Source organism: Papaver somniferum, chromosome 6, assembly GCF_003573695.1.
Source record: "Papaver somniferum cultivar HN1 chromosome 6, ASM357369v1, whole genome shotgun sequence".
NCBI lineage: Eukaryota > Viridiplantae > Streptophyta > Magnoliopsida > Ranunculales > Papaveraceae > Papaver > Papaver somniferum.
This window is the reverse complement of record NC_039363.1, coordinates 148,814,169-148,831,684: the sequence shown is the minus strand read 5'-3', so window position 1 is coordinate 148,831,684 and position 17,516 is coordinate 148,814,169. Positions and strand designations below refer to the sequence as shown.

The 17,516-nt window shown below is 35.2% G+C and overlaps 2 protein-coding genes and 1 pseudogene across 2 annotated transcripts; 2 read left to right on the top strand and 1 right to left on the bottom strand.

Moving 5' to 3' along the window:
* Positions 1-6,561: 6,561 nt before the first annotated feature.
* Positions 6,562-7,664, bottom strand: LOC113286540 (annotated as a pseudogene).
* A 4,406-nt stretch (positions 7,665-12,070) lies between these two features.
* LOC113291641 lies at positions 12,071-12,736 on the top strand. Its single transcript, XM_026541152.1, has one exon. The coding sequence runs from the start codon at positions 12,071-12,073 to the stop codon at positions 12,734-12,736; it is 666 nt and encodes a 221-aa protein (XP_026396937.1).
* A 3,024-nt stretch (positions 12,737-15,760) lies between these two features.
* Positions 15,761-17,071, top strand: LOC113291640. Its single transcript, XM_026541151.1, has 2 exons — positions 15,761-16,810; positions 16,955-17,071. Exons 1-2 carry the CDS (start codon positions 15,761-15,763, stop codon positions 17,069-17,071), a joined length of 1,167 nt encoding a protein of 388 aa, XP_026396936.1.
* The last annotated feature ends 445 nt before the right edge of the window (positions 17,072-17,516 follow it).

The following is a 17,516-nucleotide window of genomic DNA, read 5'->3' as shown; positions in this document are numbered from 1 at the left end:
AACTAGTAGATACACATCCATTTAGCTTGTGTACCTATAAGTTACACATTTAATTAGCATGTGTAACTACTAGTTACACATCCATAGTCTACCAATGCTAGTTAAACACGCAGACTGTCACGTAGAGTACACATAGCTGCAAACTGATAAACAAGGATATGGTTATAGAAATCGCATGATATCCTTCTCAGAGTCGATAAAATATGAGATTATAGATGGCTAACATATTTAAAACATGATGTGCATACAAATATATTTCATACCAAAACACCACTACTAAGACAAACAGAATGTAAAGTAGATCCAACTTACAGTGTCTAACACAGCTCCAACATCCATACCAAACCTCTAAGCTTCATACCAAAACACCACCACTAACTCCAAATACAAATTATCCATACTAAACCTCTTAGATTCATACCAAAACACCACCACTAACTAGCAGTTACACGAAGATAAGACCTTGGGTGTTTTGGAAGTAATGTCTCAACAATGGGGGGAGGAAAGTGCCTGCAATTGCTTTTGTCTCAACAATTGGGTGCTTTTGTTTGCTTAGCATGTGTAATTAGGAGTTATACATGCACCTGACTAGTGTAACTGAGAATTACACATCCATATATGACATGTGTATCCAGCAGTTCAATGAAAACACATATGTAACTATAAGCTACACATTCAATTAGCATGTATAACTCCTAATTACACATGTGTATACGCAAGTTATAAATGTGTATACGCAAGTTATACATGAAATTTGGATGTGTAGACGCAAGTTACACATGTTGTGCATCAGAATTCTAAGACTCATACACTTGCACAGTAATTTCTAAGTATCAAACTATCCATACACATTAATGAAACAACACAGAACATGTCATATTGCTATAAATTTGTACACAGAATACAAAATTAATGAAACAACACAAAACATATCATATTGCTATAAATTTGTACACAAAATACATCTATTCATAAAAAATGTTGAAAATAAAGCAAGTTATGTCAAATAAGAAAGAAAGAATCAGCTTACTTACCACTGACTTCAGATCCTCCTCCAAAACTTCTCCAATACCACCAACTCAACAACTACAACCTCCTCATCTTCCACCAGAACCTGCATATCCACCACCAACACTGCCACAGATTCATCAATCAAACGATGTGTAGGCGAGATAAGCAAAATAAAAACAAAAACAAGTCAACAACAACAACAAAAACAACAGAAACAACAATATCCTAAACGCATACCTAGATTTAAAACTTGTTGATTCAATTAAAAACGAGAGAAATCTTATTGATTTTCAGATATTTTCTCGTACGACGAATTCATTTCTGCTGCTGTTGAAGATCTTCTTAGTTCCATTGTTGAATCTGCATAAAAAGTAAGTAATTAGGGTTAAAACTACATTAAAGATCTTCGATTGATTCAAAAAAAAATCAGGTTCTTCTTCTTCTCATATATGAACAGAATCAATCAAAATAAAAATCAAAAACCTAATCGAATTAATCGAACTAAGAAAAGTAAGAATGATGAACCTAATCGGAAATGATTTCTGCTGCTTTGAATCGACTGAAACTTAGATTCGATTCAAAATCTTCAAAAAAAACAGTCGATCCAACGAAAACCTAACCTGATGCAGCTTAAAAACCAACTAAAACCTAGATTCAAATGAAATCGATTGAATGATTGGTTCATATTTGAAGATTAACTGATGATCAGCTGCAAAAACTACTGGATCGATTCGTCTTCTTCTTCTTCACAGATCCGAAACGCTGGAGCCGAGAGAGAAAGAGATGGAGAAGAAAGAGAAAGAGAAAGAGAATGAAGAAATGAAATATCTTCTGATATATTCCTCTTGTATATATACTAAAGGGTAGTGTTGCCATTATTAAAATTCATAATAATTAATTATGGGCCAGATCTGAAGAAAATTTGATGTTTTGGGCTAGTAATATCATTTTCTGAAAGTATGGAGTTGACAATATATGATCCATTTAGTGGGGCTTCTATATATTGAACCCATATAGTAGGGGGTTCTAGTATTTTTCACTATTGGAAATGGATTTGGGTAAAGGTTTTGGGCCTTGGGTATGCCAATCCCATATCTTCTTTAAGGACAATTCTTCCTCTTCAAGCCCACTTCTAGTTGATCCGGCTCTTGCAAACATCATTCTTCGCTACCTTTCTGCGGGAGTCTTTTCCGTTTCTTTGCTCTTTTCGCTCCATGAGTTAACCAGGCTTTATTTAGTACCTAAAAATTCAAAATTAATTGAGAAAAGTATTTATTCTTGAAAACAACGAAAACACAAAATATGGGATAAAATGGGGCGTTAGTACACAAATGATGAGTTAAATGCCAATAAAAAGGTGCAAATATATACAATATTTGGCACTCATCAATAACTGTGAAGCATATTTGAACTCTAGATAGACATAGTATTAAGGAATACAATACGAGGTTTATTGCTTAACCATTAAACTTTGTAGATAAGACATCGTCATAATCATTTGAATGTTATTGTGATTATGTATGGGTATGAGGTAAGGATTTCATCCTAGGGAACAATGTTTACATGTGTTCTAAGGAAGTAAGTTCATAAACTTGTTTGTGGACCGAAAAGGAAATTTCCAGGTGTTATTGGTTTTGTTATTTCTTGCATATCTTATGAACAAACAATATGTGTGATAGAGTATAACCGCTCACAACTTGTTGTTTTCTTGGTAGAACTATTCACAAAGGACTGACTTATGTATTGGTATAACTTTTATTAGTAAAACCGATCTTAAGTAATCACCTGTGGTATGATTGGATTTTGTATGTCTGACCAATTAAAAGGAAAGGGGAACCGATCCTTGTAACGGGTGCATTACATCAAAGGGAACCGATCCTTGTATGGGGTGCAACAAGGTTTATATAAGAAAGGGGAACCGATCCTATGGACATGTGCAATACGTTTTTAGACAAAGGGGAACCGATCCTATGGACATGTGCAACACATAAAAGTTAGATACCATGTATATGTGGGGAACCGATCCTAGTACCTAGTCAACCGAATTTTTGTAAAGCTAGTTTTACTATGCACATTACTCACATGGAGGTAGAATCGAAACTTGTTTTGGTAGAACCGTAAACCCATGATTGTGATTGAATGTTGGTTTGATCAATCACATAGTTCTTGAAAGTCAGATGAACCAATTCTAAACTTGTTTGGAAGTGTGGCAAATCAGTTTCAAGGTTGTAAGTGTGAAAGAGAAGTTACAAAGTAAAGATGTCGATAAACTTTGAACACGTGATGTGAATGTTTATTTATTTAATTGTTCAAAGATATTCCTTAACGGTGAAGGGAAGAGAATCCCAGGATCTAAACATAAGTAAGTTAAGAATCTTTTAATTAAGGTTATTAATTTCATTTTGTAGGGAAATTACAGAATTAGTAATGTGCATTTACTAATTAGATTTTCCGAGAGATTTCGATCATTATTTTTGGACAGAGCATTTCCAGGAATTATGAAAACAGAATCTGTGCTTTAATGAATATCTTGAGAATATTTTCGGTTTTGAAAATCTCTTGGTGTCCAAACTTCCTTGTCTATAAATACTCGAAGTTTGCCTTTGTAGCAAACTAATCCTTCATAACAATATATTTACTCTTTTGTTGTTGTTACTGGTGTAGCCGCCTATTCGTAGAGGAGAGTAACCTAATTAGGCGAAATATCTTACGGCCGCTCAGTTTAAAGTCTTCTTTGGGATTGAGAAGCTCTATCATGTACCGTTGGTAGGAAACTAGATAATTGCGGTTTATCTTTTGTTTTCGATTGATTTGATTGACTAACGGTGGTTGAAATCTGATCGCACCTAGTTTATTTATTCTTGAGAATATTCTCTTCTGATATAAGATTCACTCAAACTAGTTCAGAGTTTCGACAGGGATCTTTAGACTGTTGTTAGTTCTAAAGACGATCTTGTGATAATACATTGTTAACATACCCCGTTTTGTGCGTGATTGATCATAAGAGATTCAAGTGATTGTGTGCAGGTTTTTATTGAAGATTTAAGAAGATTTGAAGACAAAGAAGATATTGAAGATCTAACTTGGGTTTTTTAATCTTTGGTGTGCACAATACTTGTTTCGGTAAAAGAGGATCCAATTAATAATTGGTTTATCCTTGTGGTAGATTGAATTGATTAATTGAGTAGATCGGCATCAACATGATTCTTCGGATTAAAGGTGTTGTTGGCTTAATCTTAAACGATTATCTTTGGGTGATTGAACATAAGATAGATATAAGGACCTGAAGAAGGAGTTTATGTTGAGATAAACGGAAGAGACTTTGTCCGACTCATATCACTTGGTTGAATAGAGTTGATACCAAACAGATTTGTTGTTCCTTTACTGTTTGGAATACGAACCAAAGGAATTGTTCCAAGTACGTGACTTATTTATAATTTGGAGGCATGGGAATACAGAAGGAACTAGGTGAACTATAGGGTTAGTTACTTGGTCTCAACTATACGAAGTTAGTGTAATTTTGTGTAGCGGCTTAATCCTGAGAGTATTCAATTCTTGACTAGGTCCCGGGATTTTTCTGCATTTGCAGTTTCCTCGTTAACAAAATCTTGTTGTGTCATTTACTTCTATATTCCGCATTATAATTGTTTTATTATAATTAAAGTAAATTACACAAACATTAATTCCTATTTAGTTGATAAGAAATCCTATTGTGTTTGGTTAAGTCTGAACCTTTGTATCAAGTAAACATACTTCGTTGTTGTATTGTCTCGATCTCGTATCCATAGATGATCACACGAAGTGTGAACCGATTAGTTGTATTGTCTCGACTCAGTCCATAGACAATCACTTTCGGAGAAAGGACTTATAGGTAGAAAAAGTTTTAGCTTGAGGTATATTTGGGTACCCTCGCCTTTTCAGTGTAATTATCGAAATTATATTTGAGTTTAGTCTATACACATTTTTAAGAAAAAATTGATGGTGTATTTTGGTCCCCCCATTTTCATGTTGGATTAGTGTTGTACTTTCGATAAACTAGAAATATGTTTATTTAGTGGTGAATATAGACTTTAAATTCATGTCAAAAAATCCTTTTATTATATGGTTTGAAGTTTATTTAAAATCCCATTAAATTTATATGTCTAAAAGGATTCAGGACCGATCTCTCTTAGGATCGATCCCAAGCTTGTGAATTTCGAAATCTCTATATTACATCCTTAATTTTTAAAAACTCGAAAGATGAGCAAGTTGGATTAAGAAAATTTATATGTCGGGTTATATTGAACATAAATTTAATTCCAATATATTATTGTTTATATTTGTTACTTTAATACTCAAGACTAGATCCTTATCAAAGGCTAGATCCTAATTAATACTGGGAAACATTTTCTTTACTTTAATTGGAATCGAAAGTAAATGTGTTTTCCTTTCTCAGAAAATTGCACATAACTAGTTTTATAATGGAAAATTTCTTGTTTGGTCCTAGGCCCATATAGTTATTTATAGTAGGGTCCAACCGGAATTTTTTTTTATCCGGAGGTCCAAAATTAATTAAAACATGGAACTGTCCATAATGCCCATTACTACCAAACGTGTGTGTCTACACTGCTTACAAATTTGAGTACATATCTGGTACACTGCTTAAAAATTCGAGTACATATTTGCTACACTGCTTACAAATTTGAGTACATATCTGTCTGAGTACATATCTGTCGTACTGCTTACAAATCCGATTATATATCTGAATGCTTACAAATTCGAGTACATATTTGCTGCACTGCTTCCAGGTAGAGTACAAATCTGTAAGAATCAATGATAAATAAATTAGAAAACGTATTACATCACATACATTGTAGGATTATACAATGTAGAAACCCAACCTTCTATGTTCCTCCAAATCCATTTGCAGCACACCTTCATTCAAACACACGTCACAACCAATTTGTAACTTCATCAAGACCACCACCAATTTCACAAGCTTGCAAATCTGAACCAACAACAACTCTTGTTCCTATCATTCAAAATCTGTCATTTCTTGCAATAAGTTCTGAATTGCATCTCCAGATCATCTCCATATCCAATTCCAGTACTGAATCAAACATAACAAAGAGCATCTATTTCAGTATTTCATATACGTACTGAATCAAACATAACAAGGAGCACTTCCTATCAGTATGCGATATATGTACTGAATATTCATGAACTACAAATCAACAGTATGACAACAACAGGTGACAGATCTATGAAAAATAAGAGAATCGAAAGACATATTACAGTATTTCACATAAGTACTGAAGGGTAAGACTAAAAAAGGAGCAAAAACACAGCAAATAACACTTCCTATCAGTATTATACATACATACTCATGGATCGAACCAAAAAAATTGGAAAAACTTCAAATAAAACAAAATTAGAAGAGTTTTGTATCAGTACGCCATATATGTACTGTCAATTCATACACGAAAAACAACTGTAACAAACCTAAAAAATGTTATAATGTTGAACCAATGATAAATCACAAATAACTGCTACAGTTTTAGTTACCTGTAACCCTGGGAAAACAGCATTGTTAATCGCAGATTCCATATCAACCCAAAGAACAGGATCTTTCTTGAAGAAAATCATGCCACCTCTGGGACCTCGTAATGACTGCAAATTGAAACAGAAGACATAGTAAACAACATGACCCTTGAACCTAAACCAATAAAAACAAATGCTGCTTGTGTTGGTGTCAGTAGTTGCAGTCTTGCAGACTTCATGAATGGGACTAGGTGTACCTTGTGAGTGGTGGTTGTTACAACATCACAATATTCAAATGGGTCGGAAAGTACAGATGCAGCAACGAGACCACTTATGTGAGCCATATCCATCATGCGAAAAGCCCCAACAGAATCTGCAATATTCAAGAAACATAGCAGGAAAGGGAATTAGGTGTGCGTAATGGGTTAACTAGTCTGATTCTCTGATCACTAAGAATAACAACTGTTGACAATCAAAAGATATGTGTATACCTTTCTCATTCGAGGATAATCTAAATCACGAGGATAAGCATTAGCACCAACAATGATGAGTTTTGGTCGAAAGAGGGTGGCAGTTTTCTCAAGCATATCATAATCAATAAGGCCTGCAAGTGAATTTGGTGATGAATGCAAATTATCAACGAATTATAAATGAACAACAATAGACCACATAGTCATTACACAATATAAGAATGCAGAGCAGCAACTGTTGATTCATCAAGACGGTAGGGCATCGATTCAAAATAAATCGAAGTCCCAGATACCCGTCTTTTAGGAGTCATAAATCCATGTGACAAGTGACCTCCATGAGGAAGATCCAGACCTTGTGCCAGTTACATGAACAAAGCCCTTTGTTGACAAAGTGTCTCTAGCTCATCAATGTACTCATTGCCACCATAGTATCTACATTGCAGAATGAAATGATCAAATGCATTTCAATACAAATACAGGGAAAAAATACAACATTAAGCACCATCTTTACCTTTTACCAGAAAGCCCTTCTGAATACTTGTTTGTGAGACAAGAACCCACAGCTTCCATCACTGCGCGAGATGTAAAATTCTCTGAAGCAATGAGCTCCAAGCTGTTAAACTGACGATTCTTCTCACTATCAATTATTAAACGTACTTCAGGGTCTGCCTAACTTGAGAAGGTAATCTATCCGCAGTAGTAGTACCCAACTTGGGAAAAAAAGTTGAAGAACCTTTAGTAAAAAGATTGGGTTGTTGTACAGCAGCACCCATTATTGCAGCTCCACTGTATGCCTGCATCTTCTTCACTTCTCCTTAAACATAACAAGGAGAACTTCCTATCAGTGTGCGATATATGTACTGAATTTTCATGAACTACAAATCAACAGTATGACAACAACAGGTGACAGATCTATGAAAAATAAGAGAATCGAAAGACATATTACAGTATTTCACATAAGTACTGAAGGGTAAGATTAAAAAAGGAGCAAAAACACAGCAAATAACACTTCCTATCAGTATTATACATACATACTCATGGATCGAACCAAAAAAATTGGAATAACTTCAAATAAAACAAAATTAGAAGAGTTTTGTATCAGTACGCCATATATGTACTGTCAATTCATACACGAAAAACAACTGTAACAAACCTAAAAACCATAAAAGCGTCAATCAAATCGATTTGATTATCAGAATACAATCAAAAAAACAAATCAAAAGAAGAAAAACCGAACAAAATAATCAAACAAGATGATTAGAAAGCATACCTGGAAACAAAAACAAATATTCTCCTCGTAAATCATAACGATGCACCATCTTGTTCTTCTTCTTCTTCTTCTTCTTCTTAAAAGTAGACTAGGTTTCTGTCAGTACGGGATATACGTACTGTTGGTTCATACACAACAATCAACTGCATGTCAAAAATAATTAACGAATCCGTGAAAAAACAGTATTGAAACACTTCTATTTCAATATTCCATATATGTACTTCTGAATCAAATAAAAAAAGGTCTTCAAAACTAGGTTTCTGTCAGTACTGCAGATACATACTGTTGGTTCATACACAAAAATAAACCGAAACACATCTAAAACCAACAAAATCAAACTGATATGATCAGATCTAGTGAAGAAATTGACAAAAAACATGATTATCCATATAGATCTGAACTATTTTTTAATAAAATAAAATAAACAATCAAACAAGGAGATCAAAACATAATCAAACATCCATTAAACGATTAATATTAGAGCCCTAAAATAAACATTACTAGATGAAAATTGATTATAAAAAAAAACTAGACTAACATCAACAGGAAGAAAATCAACCTATATATCTTGCAAAAATCTTCACCGGAGGAGTTCTTCTATAATATACAAAACGATAGCTTTGGGATCGAATTGGCGACTCAATTAATGAAATCAAAAAAATCTCCAGCGTGAAAGCTTCTTTGGAGCAAAACCAAAAATTGAAAGAGAATGTGACGATAAGAACCTGAAGATTAAATATCTAGAGGTGGAAGGTTAATTTGGGAATTTCGAAATTACGCATTACCGGTCCCGCACGTGTACCGGACCAGGGGATAAAAATTTTGGTCCAATTTTCTCTTTTTCCTTTTATTATGGACCTCTGGTTACTGGGCTTTAATGGGTGGACCTGCCATTAACTAAGACTACCATAATAGTACCTATTGGTAATTCCTACTTTTATAATTTAGCAAATTAGATGGGTTTGCACTAGCTAATTTTAGCATGAAACTAGAATTGGTTTTCTCGGTAAAGCAAGTTGCATAAGCATTTGTAAATTCAACAAAAACGAAAGATTCTTGAGCTCAACTTTTTAACCACTACCCATGATTAATCAATTTTGATCTTAACTCACTAAAAGTATAAAATGTTTCTTGATGTTGAGCAATAATAATTTTTTATTATTAAACTCTCAACTAGTACCGTTAAGTAAATATACCATAATATCATAATCCGAGACTTGATCTTCAATCGTGGCTAGAGTATCAATTATTTCTCTGACATTACTCAAGAATTCTGAAACTGAAAGATTACCTTGTATAACTGAATACAGTTGACTCCTCGACAAAGATTTCCGAACCACGAACTGATCATTAAACTCATTCTGCGGATAATCCCAAAATTACTCCGAAGATTTCAATATGAGAGTTCCACAAGAAATAGATCTAAAGAAAGTAGCATTAAGACACGACATGAAAAATCGATCCATCGGTTTCCGAAAAACATATCCATATTAGTTGGTAACAAGATTTTCATTGTCAAGAATCCGAGATGCAGGTTCAACATAAGATCCATTAACAAAACGAAGAATATTTGTGCTAATCAAAATTAATTCAAAGTAATTTTTTCACAAAAGATAATTGGTAGAACCAGGTTTTAGCAAAACAAAATTACAAATATTTTCGGCTAAAGATTTGAGTAGTTTAATAGTTTTCTTAATACAGAGAGAATGAAAATCAAGAAAAGTGATGATAATAAACATGGAACAAAATATGTGATACCATGTAACAATGAGTTAAATTTTTTTTAAGGCATATGAAATGTCCATAGAAAAAGTCTAGAGATCCAGTATTTATAGGTTATACGAATATATATTAAAAGATAAAAGAAACTTGCACTTAGTTTATCTAGCGAGATTGGGGTATACCCAGATTAAATGGGGTATACCTAATGAGACAAAACCTAGGTTATTTTGAAGTAAAACATGACATCCCTTAACCATGCATTTTCTAAATGGCTAATATATCCTCGTTTAATTAACACTAAAAAAATCTGATTAGGTTAAATTATTTGGGTTTAGATTAATTAATTGAGTAGATTAAAACTTATGAATTTAAGTTATGAATTTTTTTTTTTGATTGAACAGTGGGAAGATTTTTGATGAAAAAATTTGTTTTGAGAATATCTTTTGCAAAGGAAATGGAAACACACTACCCAAACACTTCTAAAACGGGGATTGCAAAGCTGTTGTATGAAATCATACTCAAAATTAAACTAGAAATCAACACTTTGTATTCTGAAATTATGAAAAGTCGGCAAGGTCGACGAACGAAGAACATGCCGACTAACTTTGGCCGGCATGCTTATTTCTAAATAACAATGCCGACTTTATTATTTGTGACACACAGGAGACTGTTGTAAATGCTTCACTAGTTGGCATCTTACTAATTTCTTACCTTGCCAGCTAACTTATAGTCGGCAAGGTCGACAATAAAATATCCTGCCGACTATAGAATTTTAGACATACAGAGAAAGGTGTTACAAATGCATGATTAGGCGGCAAGGTATTAATTTCATAACCTGCCGACTAAACTTTAGTCGGCAGGGTATAAGGGATGAATACCGTGACGACCCTGTAAATGCTAATTTCAGAGACGAAAAGTCGTCACGATATTCAACCTAGGAAGATAACTAATACTAGTCGGCAGTGTCGACATAAAAATACCCTGCCGACTTTAGCTACAATTTTTATCCTTAGTTTCGTTTTGATTTTTGATTTCATCACATTAGGTTAGAGTTCTGAAAATTATTTGGGTGATCAGTCGGCCGGGTATTAATAATAAAGATAATTTGGTCTTTTAGCATCTTTTAGACACCCCTTAATACATTATCTTGGATGGAAGCAAAATGAGTATACCCAATTAATCGGGATATACCTCAATCTCGCCAGGTTAGTATGGGCCAAGTATACCTAACACTGTGAACTGTGAAGCTTCACAGTCATGGTCGTGAGTCCCGGTGGACTTCCTTCGAAAAAAAAAAGAAGCCTTGTATACTCACCCAAAGGACAGTGAATCATCGTAGTCATCACGGTCCTAAATCCTAATGGACTTCCTTAAAAAAAAAAAAAAAATAAAAAAAAATTGCCTTGTATACTCCCCAAGTGACCCAACGGATCAATTCATAAAGAAAAAGAAAAAACGACACCAAAAGAAGATTCAAAAGTAAGTCGGTAGCCAAAAGACCAAAACGACAACTCACCTAAATAAGCCAGAGGTGGCAGAAGCTAAACTACAAACCTCACCTAAGGTTTTGATGATGTCCGTACGTTACTAATCAAACTTAGAGATCTGCCCACTGTTTGTTCTCACTCGGATTCTCCCCCTTCCTCACTTATTTTGGCAGCGTACTCTATTTTTCTCTGTTCAAACTTCGTATCCCATCTCTTTCTCTCACACTAAAATTTCAGTAGCCATGGATAGAGAACAAGAACAGCTTCAATTCCTAGGTGTTTGTGGTATCTACAAGGAATCCTACAAAATCACAATCAAATGGAGAAAGATCTTTACACAACTAATCTTAACTCTCGTACTTCCACTATCCATTCTCTACTTATCTCAAATCCAATTCTCAGACATACTTTTCAACAAAATCAACCGTAACAAACACACCTTGCGTGATACTCAAAAAGGCACACCACTCTATAGTACAATCCATCACAAAATTTCATCTCAATGGACTACTTTTTGGTTGCTAAAAGCTATTTACTTGCTCTTTCTTTTCATCTTCTCTTTACTCTCCACTTCTGCTGTTGTCTACACTATGGCTTCCATTTATACTTCTAAAGAAATCAGTTTCAAGAAAATTATGAGTGTTGTACCTAAAGTATGGATGAGACTTATGATTACTTTCTTTTGGAGTTTCTTCATAGTGTTTGTGTACACATTGTTAACAGTTGGGTTAATTGTTTTGTTAGCATTCATTATCATAGAACCAGATGAAGGAGAAGGAAGGGCAATTTTGTTTCTTGTGCTCGCTGGAATTGTTTCCTTAACTTACTTAGTTGGTTTAGTTTATATTGGTGCTGCTTGGAATTTGGCTTGTGTGATATCAGTATTAGAGAAAATCTATGGGTTGAAAGCTTTGAAGAAGAGTAAGAATTTGATTAAGGGGAGGATATGGGTTTCTTCTGTGATTTTTGTTATGCTTGAAGTTTCGTTTTTTGGTATATTGGGTGTGTTTAGTGGAGTGGTTATACATGGGAGTTCAGTGGGGATTTTCGGTAAAATGGTTTTGGGGTTACTTTGTTACCTGTTGATGACAATTCTGATTCATTTTTATCTTGTAATCCAGACTATGATCTACTTTGTTTGCAAATCTCACCATCATGAGAACATTGACAGGTCTGGTTTAGCTGAACATTTGGAGGCTTGTTATGTTCGTTTGGACAGGGAGAAAGATGTTCAGTTAGAACAAGTTCATGTCTAATGCTCTTTTTCTGTAATCAGATAATGTAATTACTCTAGTTACAATGAAATTTGGTTATCATGAGCCTTGTTTATTTTCGTTTGAGCTGTTGTTGAATTTGGTTGTCCTGTGCTCAAAACACTGTATCAGTAGTCCCTTATGCTTCTAGTTAAACGAACCGCAGTGGTATGCTAATTCAACATTGATTTAATTTGTTAAGCATATTCGGTGTGATTTACAATCTTATCTTGAATGTGTGGTGCTAATTATGACGCTACAACATCCATTCTTACATAGGCAGCTAAAAAGTTGATGCACCGAAACATTTAGGAATTCATATTGGACTGGCGCCAAAGCTTATCAGAAAATAAAATCTCAAGAGTTTCCTAAACTGTTAATCTTAACTAGTGTCGGTAGTCAAATTCAAAATTTCCTACCAATGCACTAAATAAGTGAAAGACTAGTTTAATCTCCAATAGACCCTCTCAGACAGACAGAGTAGTAGCAACAAGCATCAGTTGCCTCCCAAGACAGAAAAGATGGGATAAGCCAATCTTTTTGTGAGAATGTCAGCAAGCTGTGCAGTGGATATATATGGTAGTATGTAATCGAACTTAGACAAAATCAGCCAGTCAGTCTCAAGGAGATCTCTGCATTCCTTGCATGAGAGACAGTGTTGGATGCAAGGGCTCTGGCAGACTTGCACTATTGTTGTCGGAGTAAAGAGTGAAAAATAATGTGTGTGGCGCATGGTTATACTTTTACCTAATAAAAGAGATGGACCCGGTGAACACCACAGTGAAAGTGAGCTCCAATTTGTTGAAGCTGATAAAGACGGAATTGAAGCTGCTGCTTTTACTGCCCTGTCGTTAGGTATCCAATGTCATATGATGCAATGTAGATAGCCGTCCCTAACAACTGATGAGAAAATGAGGATGGTGAATTTAAGCTGGCTACTAGCATCCCCGAACTATTAACTCAATGGAGCTGCAATTGTCATTAATCTTCTTAATAATAAGGTGAATTCATGAAAACATATCAAAGACATTTACAATTTATTCCTACAAACTAAATTGTGATTGATACAAACAATTCATGTAAACAGTAACCGTGCAAATTAGCCGATTCTTCAAACCGGTACTCGCTCTAATTGAACGTCGTTTTGCCTACCTAATTGTATAACAGGGACCTCTGATTGAGTCGTAACAGCCGATATGTCTTCGTTGTGGTAAGATTTGCAGACGAAGTAAACCACGGTGTGAACAACAAGCGAGAAATGAATCCAAATAGTCATCAACAAATAACAACCAATTCCCACAAATATTTTACCCACCAAACTCATTTTGTTTCCATAAACCACAAGGTAAGAAAAAGTGAAAATTATACCTGTAAATGCAATTTCAAGCAAAGCAAAGACAGCGCAAGAAACCCATACCTTGCCTACAATCAATCTCATACTCTTTGCCAGAGCTTTTCTACCATAATCCTTTTCTAATACCGTAACTACTGTCGCGATATTCCAAACAACAATCATGTAAATTAATCCGGTAAAGAAAGGAACCGACAGACACATTATAAACACCAGAAGTTTAATCCCCCCTCCACCTTCGGGGCCATCCACGCCGACGAAAAACCATAACAACAAACAGAGAGCCACAAAGGTGTATACAGCCACGATAAAGAAGCACCATAAGAATGTCACAATAAGTCTCCCCCAACAATTTCGAAGTACACCGGTGGCTTTCTTGTAAGTGATATCTTTGGAAGTATAGAAACAAGCAATGGTATAGGTGACACTAGAAGTTGACAAAAGAGTGAAAAACAGCAGCAAGATCAAATAAATAAATTGTGTTATACCGTAAGCGATCCATCGAGATGTTTCTTTTTTCGGGTAAGTCTTGGTGTGGATGAAATTGGAGATTTGTATCTCAGACAAGTAAAAGACGGCTAACGGAAAAAGTATAGTTGAGGTGATCTGTAAAAAGATTTTTTTGTTAAATGTTGTGAGTTTGTAGGCTTCTTTGTAAATGGCAAAGAACCCCATCGATTTGTTTGCTGGTTCTATATTCATGGTTGTTTAATTCCTAGAGAGAATTGAAGATTGTTGAAAAGAAACTAAAATTAGTAGTGATGGAGAAAGAATGGGTGGAATCCAGATGTATAAAGGTGATAAAAAAGTGAGATTACTCGGAATGGTTTCAACTTTGGGTGCACTACTTTAACTTAAATTCTTCTACTTCCAGTATGTACAGTAGATCCTTCTGAATGCAACTGAAGAAAGTAATTCCATTTGCAGAGGAACTTCCCAAATGCTACACTGATAATGGATGAGAAGTTTCTGAGAAATTTCTATGTAAAGAGTAAAGAGTTAGGAGTAGTAGTTAGTACATGACTTTATTGTGGGACATGTTGATATCAATAGGGCATTAAAGAGAGTTTGCTTTCAATTAGGAGTAGTGGAAGGTTATGAGATTAATGAGTCCAGGACTTGGTAGCTGCTGGTACAGAAAACTTACTCATCTTTTTGTCCAATTTCGGGAGTACGACGTGACGCCGTATAGCGACCATTTGTTTTTCTTGTTGCTATCCTTTTTTACTTTTTATGCGGACACGCATAAGGGATGAGTGGCATGACCGTTAACATTTGTCAGATCATTTCCGTCCTATACAACCCGGTTGGCTGGTAATTGACTTCTCTTAGAGTAAATTGTTTTGTGATTTTCACGTTTACGATGTCTATTGACTAGAGATTCTTGGTTTAGTCAAGAAAGCATGATTTTTCTCAAAGGCATTAATGGAGGGAGCATCGAGTTCAAGACTAAGAGACTGAGCCAGAGCCAAGTCAATCGGTGGAAAACACGTCTCTTGACCTACCTGCCCAGGATATTTCCTTGCAAGTGGATTGGTGTCAATTCAATTGCATACTTTCAGCTGCAGCAACACAGAATATAAACCTCATCCTTAACAACAAAGGTCTTTTCTTTCAAGATTAAATCCAACTCATCTCTCTCAGACTCTCTTACAAACAATTGGAGAATAATCAACATGGATAGAGAACCAGAGGAGCTTCAATTCTTAGGATTCTTTGGGATCTATCAAGAATCCTTTAAGATAACAGTAGCATGGAGAAAAATCTTCTCAAGAATCATTCTTTCTCTTATCCTACCTCTGTCTTTCATTTACTTGGCTCAAATCCAGATATCAGAAGCAATTTTATCCAAAATCGATGATAGTGAAGAAGTTCAAGACACGGCTACTAGAGGAACAGCAAGGTTCGACAAAATCCATGCTCATATCATCTCCGAATGGGTTGCTTTCGGTATATTCAAAGCCGTTTATTTGCTTTTCCTCCTCATATTCTCTCTTCTGTCGACTTCGGCTGTTGTCTACACGATTGCTTGCATCTATTCTGCGAAAGATCTCACATTCAAGACGGTTATGAGTGTGGTGCCCAAAGTATGGAAGAGACTTATGATCACTTTCATGTGGAATTTCTTCATCTTGGTAGTCTACAATTTCCTGGCCATCTTTTTATCTTATTCGGTCGTTGTTCTTACAATCGGACCAGAAGGAGAAAATGTGAAAACCACTGTGACACTTCTTATTATCATACTGATACCTTATTTCGTCGGATTGGTTTATATTAGCGTCGTATGGCAACTTGCTAGTGTGGTCTCGGTCATGGAAGAAAGTTATGGTATTAAGGCTATGCTCAAGAGTAGGGCTTTGATTAAGGGGAAAATATGGGTTTCATCTTTCATTTTTATAAAGCTTCAAATCTTGTTTATCGGTATCCTAATGGCGTTTAAGGCGTTGGTTGTTCATGGGAATTCATTTGGAGATTTCTATTTCTTTTTGACAAGGGTTTCATTTGGAATTTGGGGTAGAATTTGTTTGGGGATATTGTTCATCGTTTTATTGACTCTTTTGATTCACTTTGCACTTGTGATTCAGACTGTCATATATTTTGTCTGCAAATCGTACCACCATGAGAACATCGATAAGTCTGGCTTAGCGGAACATTTGGAGGTCTATTACTTGGGGGATTATGTTCCTTTGATTAGGGATAAAGATGTTCAGTTGGAACAATTTCATGTTTGATTTCCTATATCTAGTAACTGGTTTGTTGCTTGTAGAAACTATAAAATGTAGCTTTTCTCAGTATAGATATGATCAAATACATTAGTAGCTGTTTTCAGTGTGGTATGTGATTTTTGTTTTATTTTTGATCGGTTTCAGTACGCTATATGGTCAATTCTGTCAAATGTTATATGGATAAGATGTGATGCTATCCGTTTAGCTGCTGGTATAATTTTCGAGGTTGAAGTATCTGTTGTAACAGGGCTGGGATGCTAAGCAAACTGTTGAATTAGTCCCACAACAACAATGAGACACTAATCCAAGATTATAATGATCTCGAATCATTCTACTTACTGTCGGCTTTGAGTTTTGTCCAACAAAACGATCTCAAAGTTAGTTTGCAACAAATCGTCCATGCCTTGATGAGCTAGAGCTTTACATGTTGAGCAAGTGTCTCTCGCGTCATCGCGTCATGATTATAGTCACGTGACTGGAACTGCTGGGAGTCTTGGTTGTTCGACTAGTGTCCTTTATTACTACCTAACACGGCGAAGTGTTTACTAAGCTGGAATCGGGATAGTGAACCTACCTAGTTTTCAACTTGGAAGCGATTTTAAGCTGCACAATAAGAGATTTATCATGCATCAATTCCATTTGACAATGTCACACAGATTAGCAACATAATGAACACAAAGACATTACCGCAACAAATCCATTTTAT

Bases quoted from the DNA above. Each gene is read 5' to 3' on its own strand.
- LOC113291641 (XM_026541152.1), top strand. From the start codon at position 12,071: ATGGCTTCCATTTATACTTCTAAAGAAATCAGTTTCAAGAAAATTATG.
- LOC113291640 (XM_026541151.1), top strand. From the start codon at position 15,761: ATGGATAGAGAACCAGAGGAGCTTCAATTCTTAGGATTCTTTGGGATC. The intron at 16,811-16,954 runs GTTTGATTTCCT...GATCGGTTTCAG, and splicing joins TTCAGTTGGAACAATTTCAT to TACGCTATATGGTCAATTCT.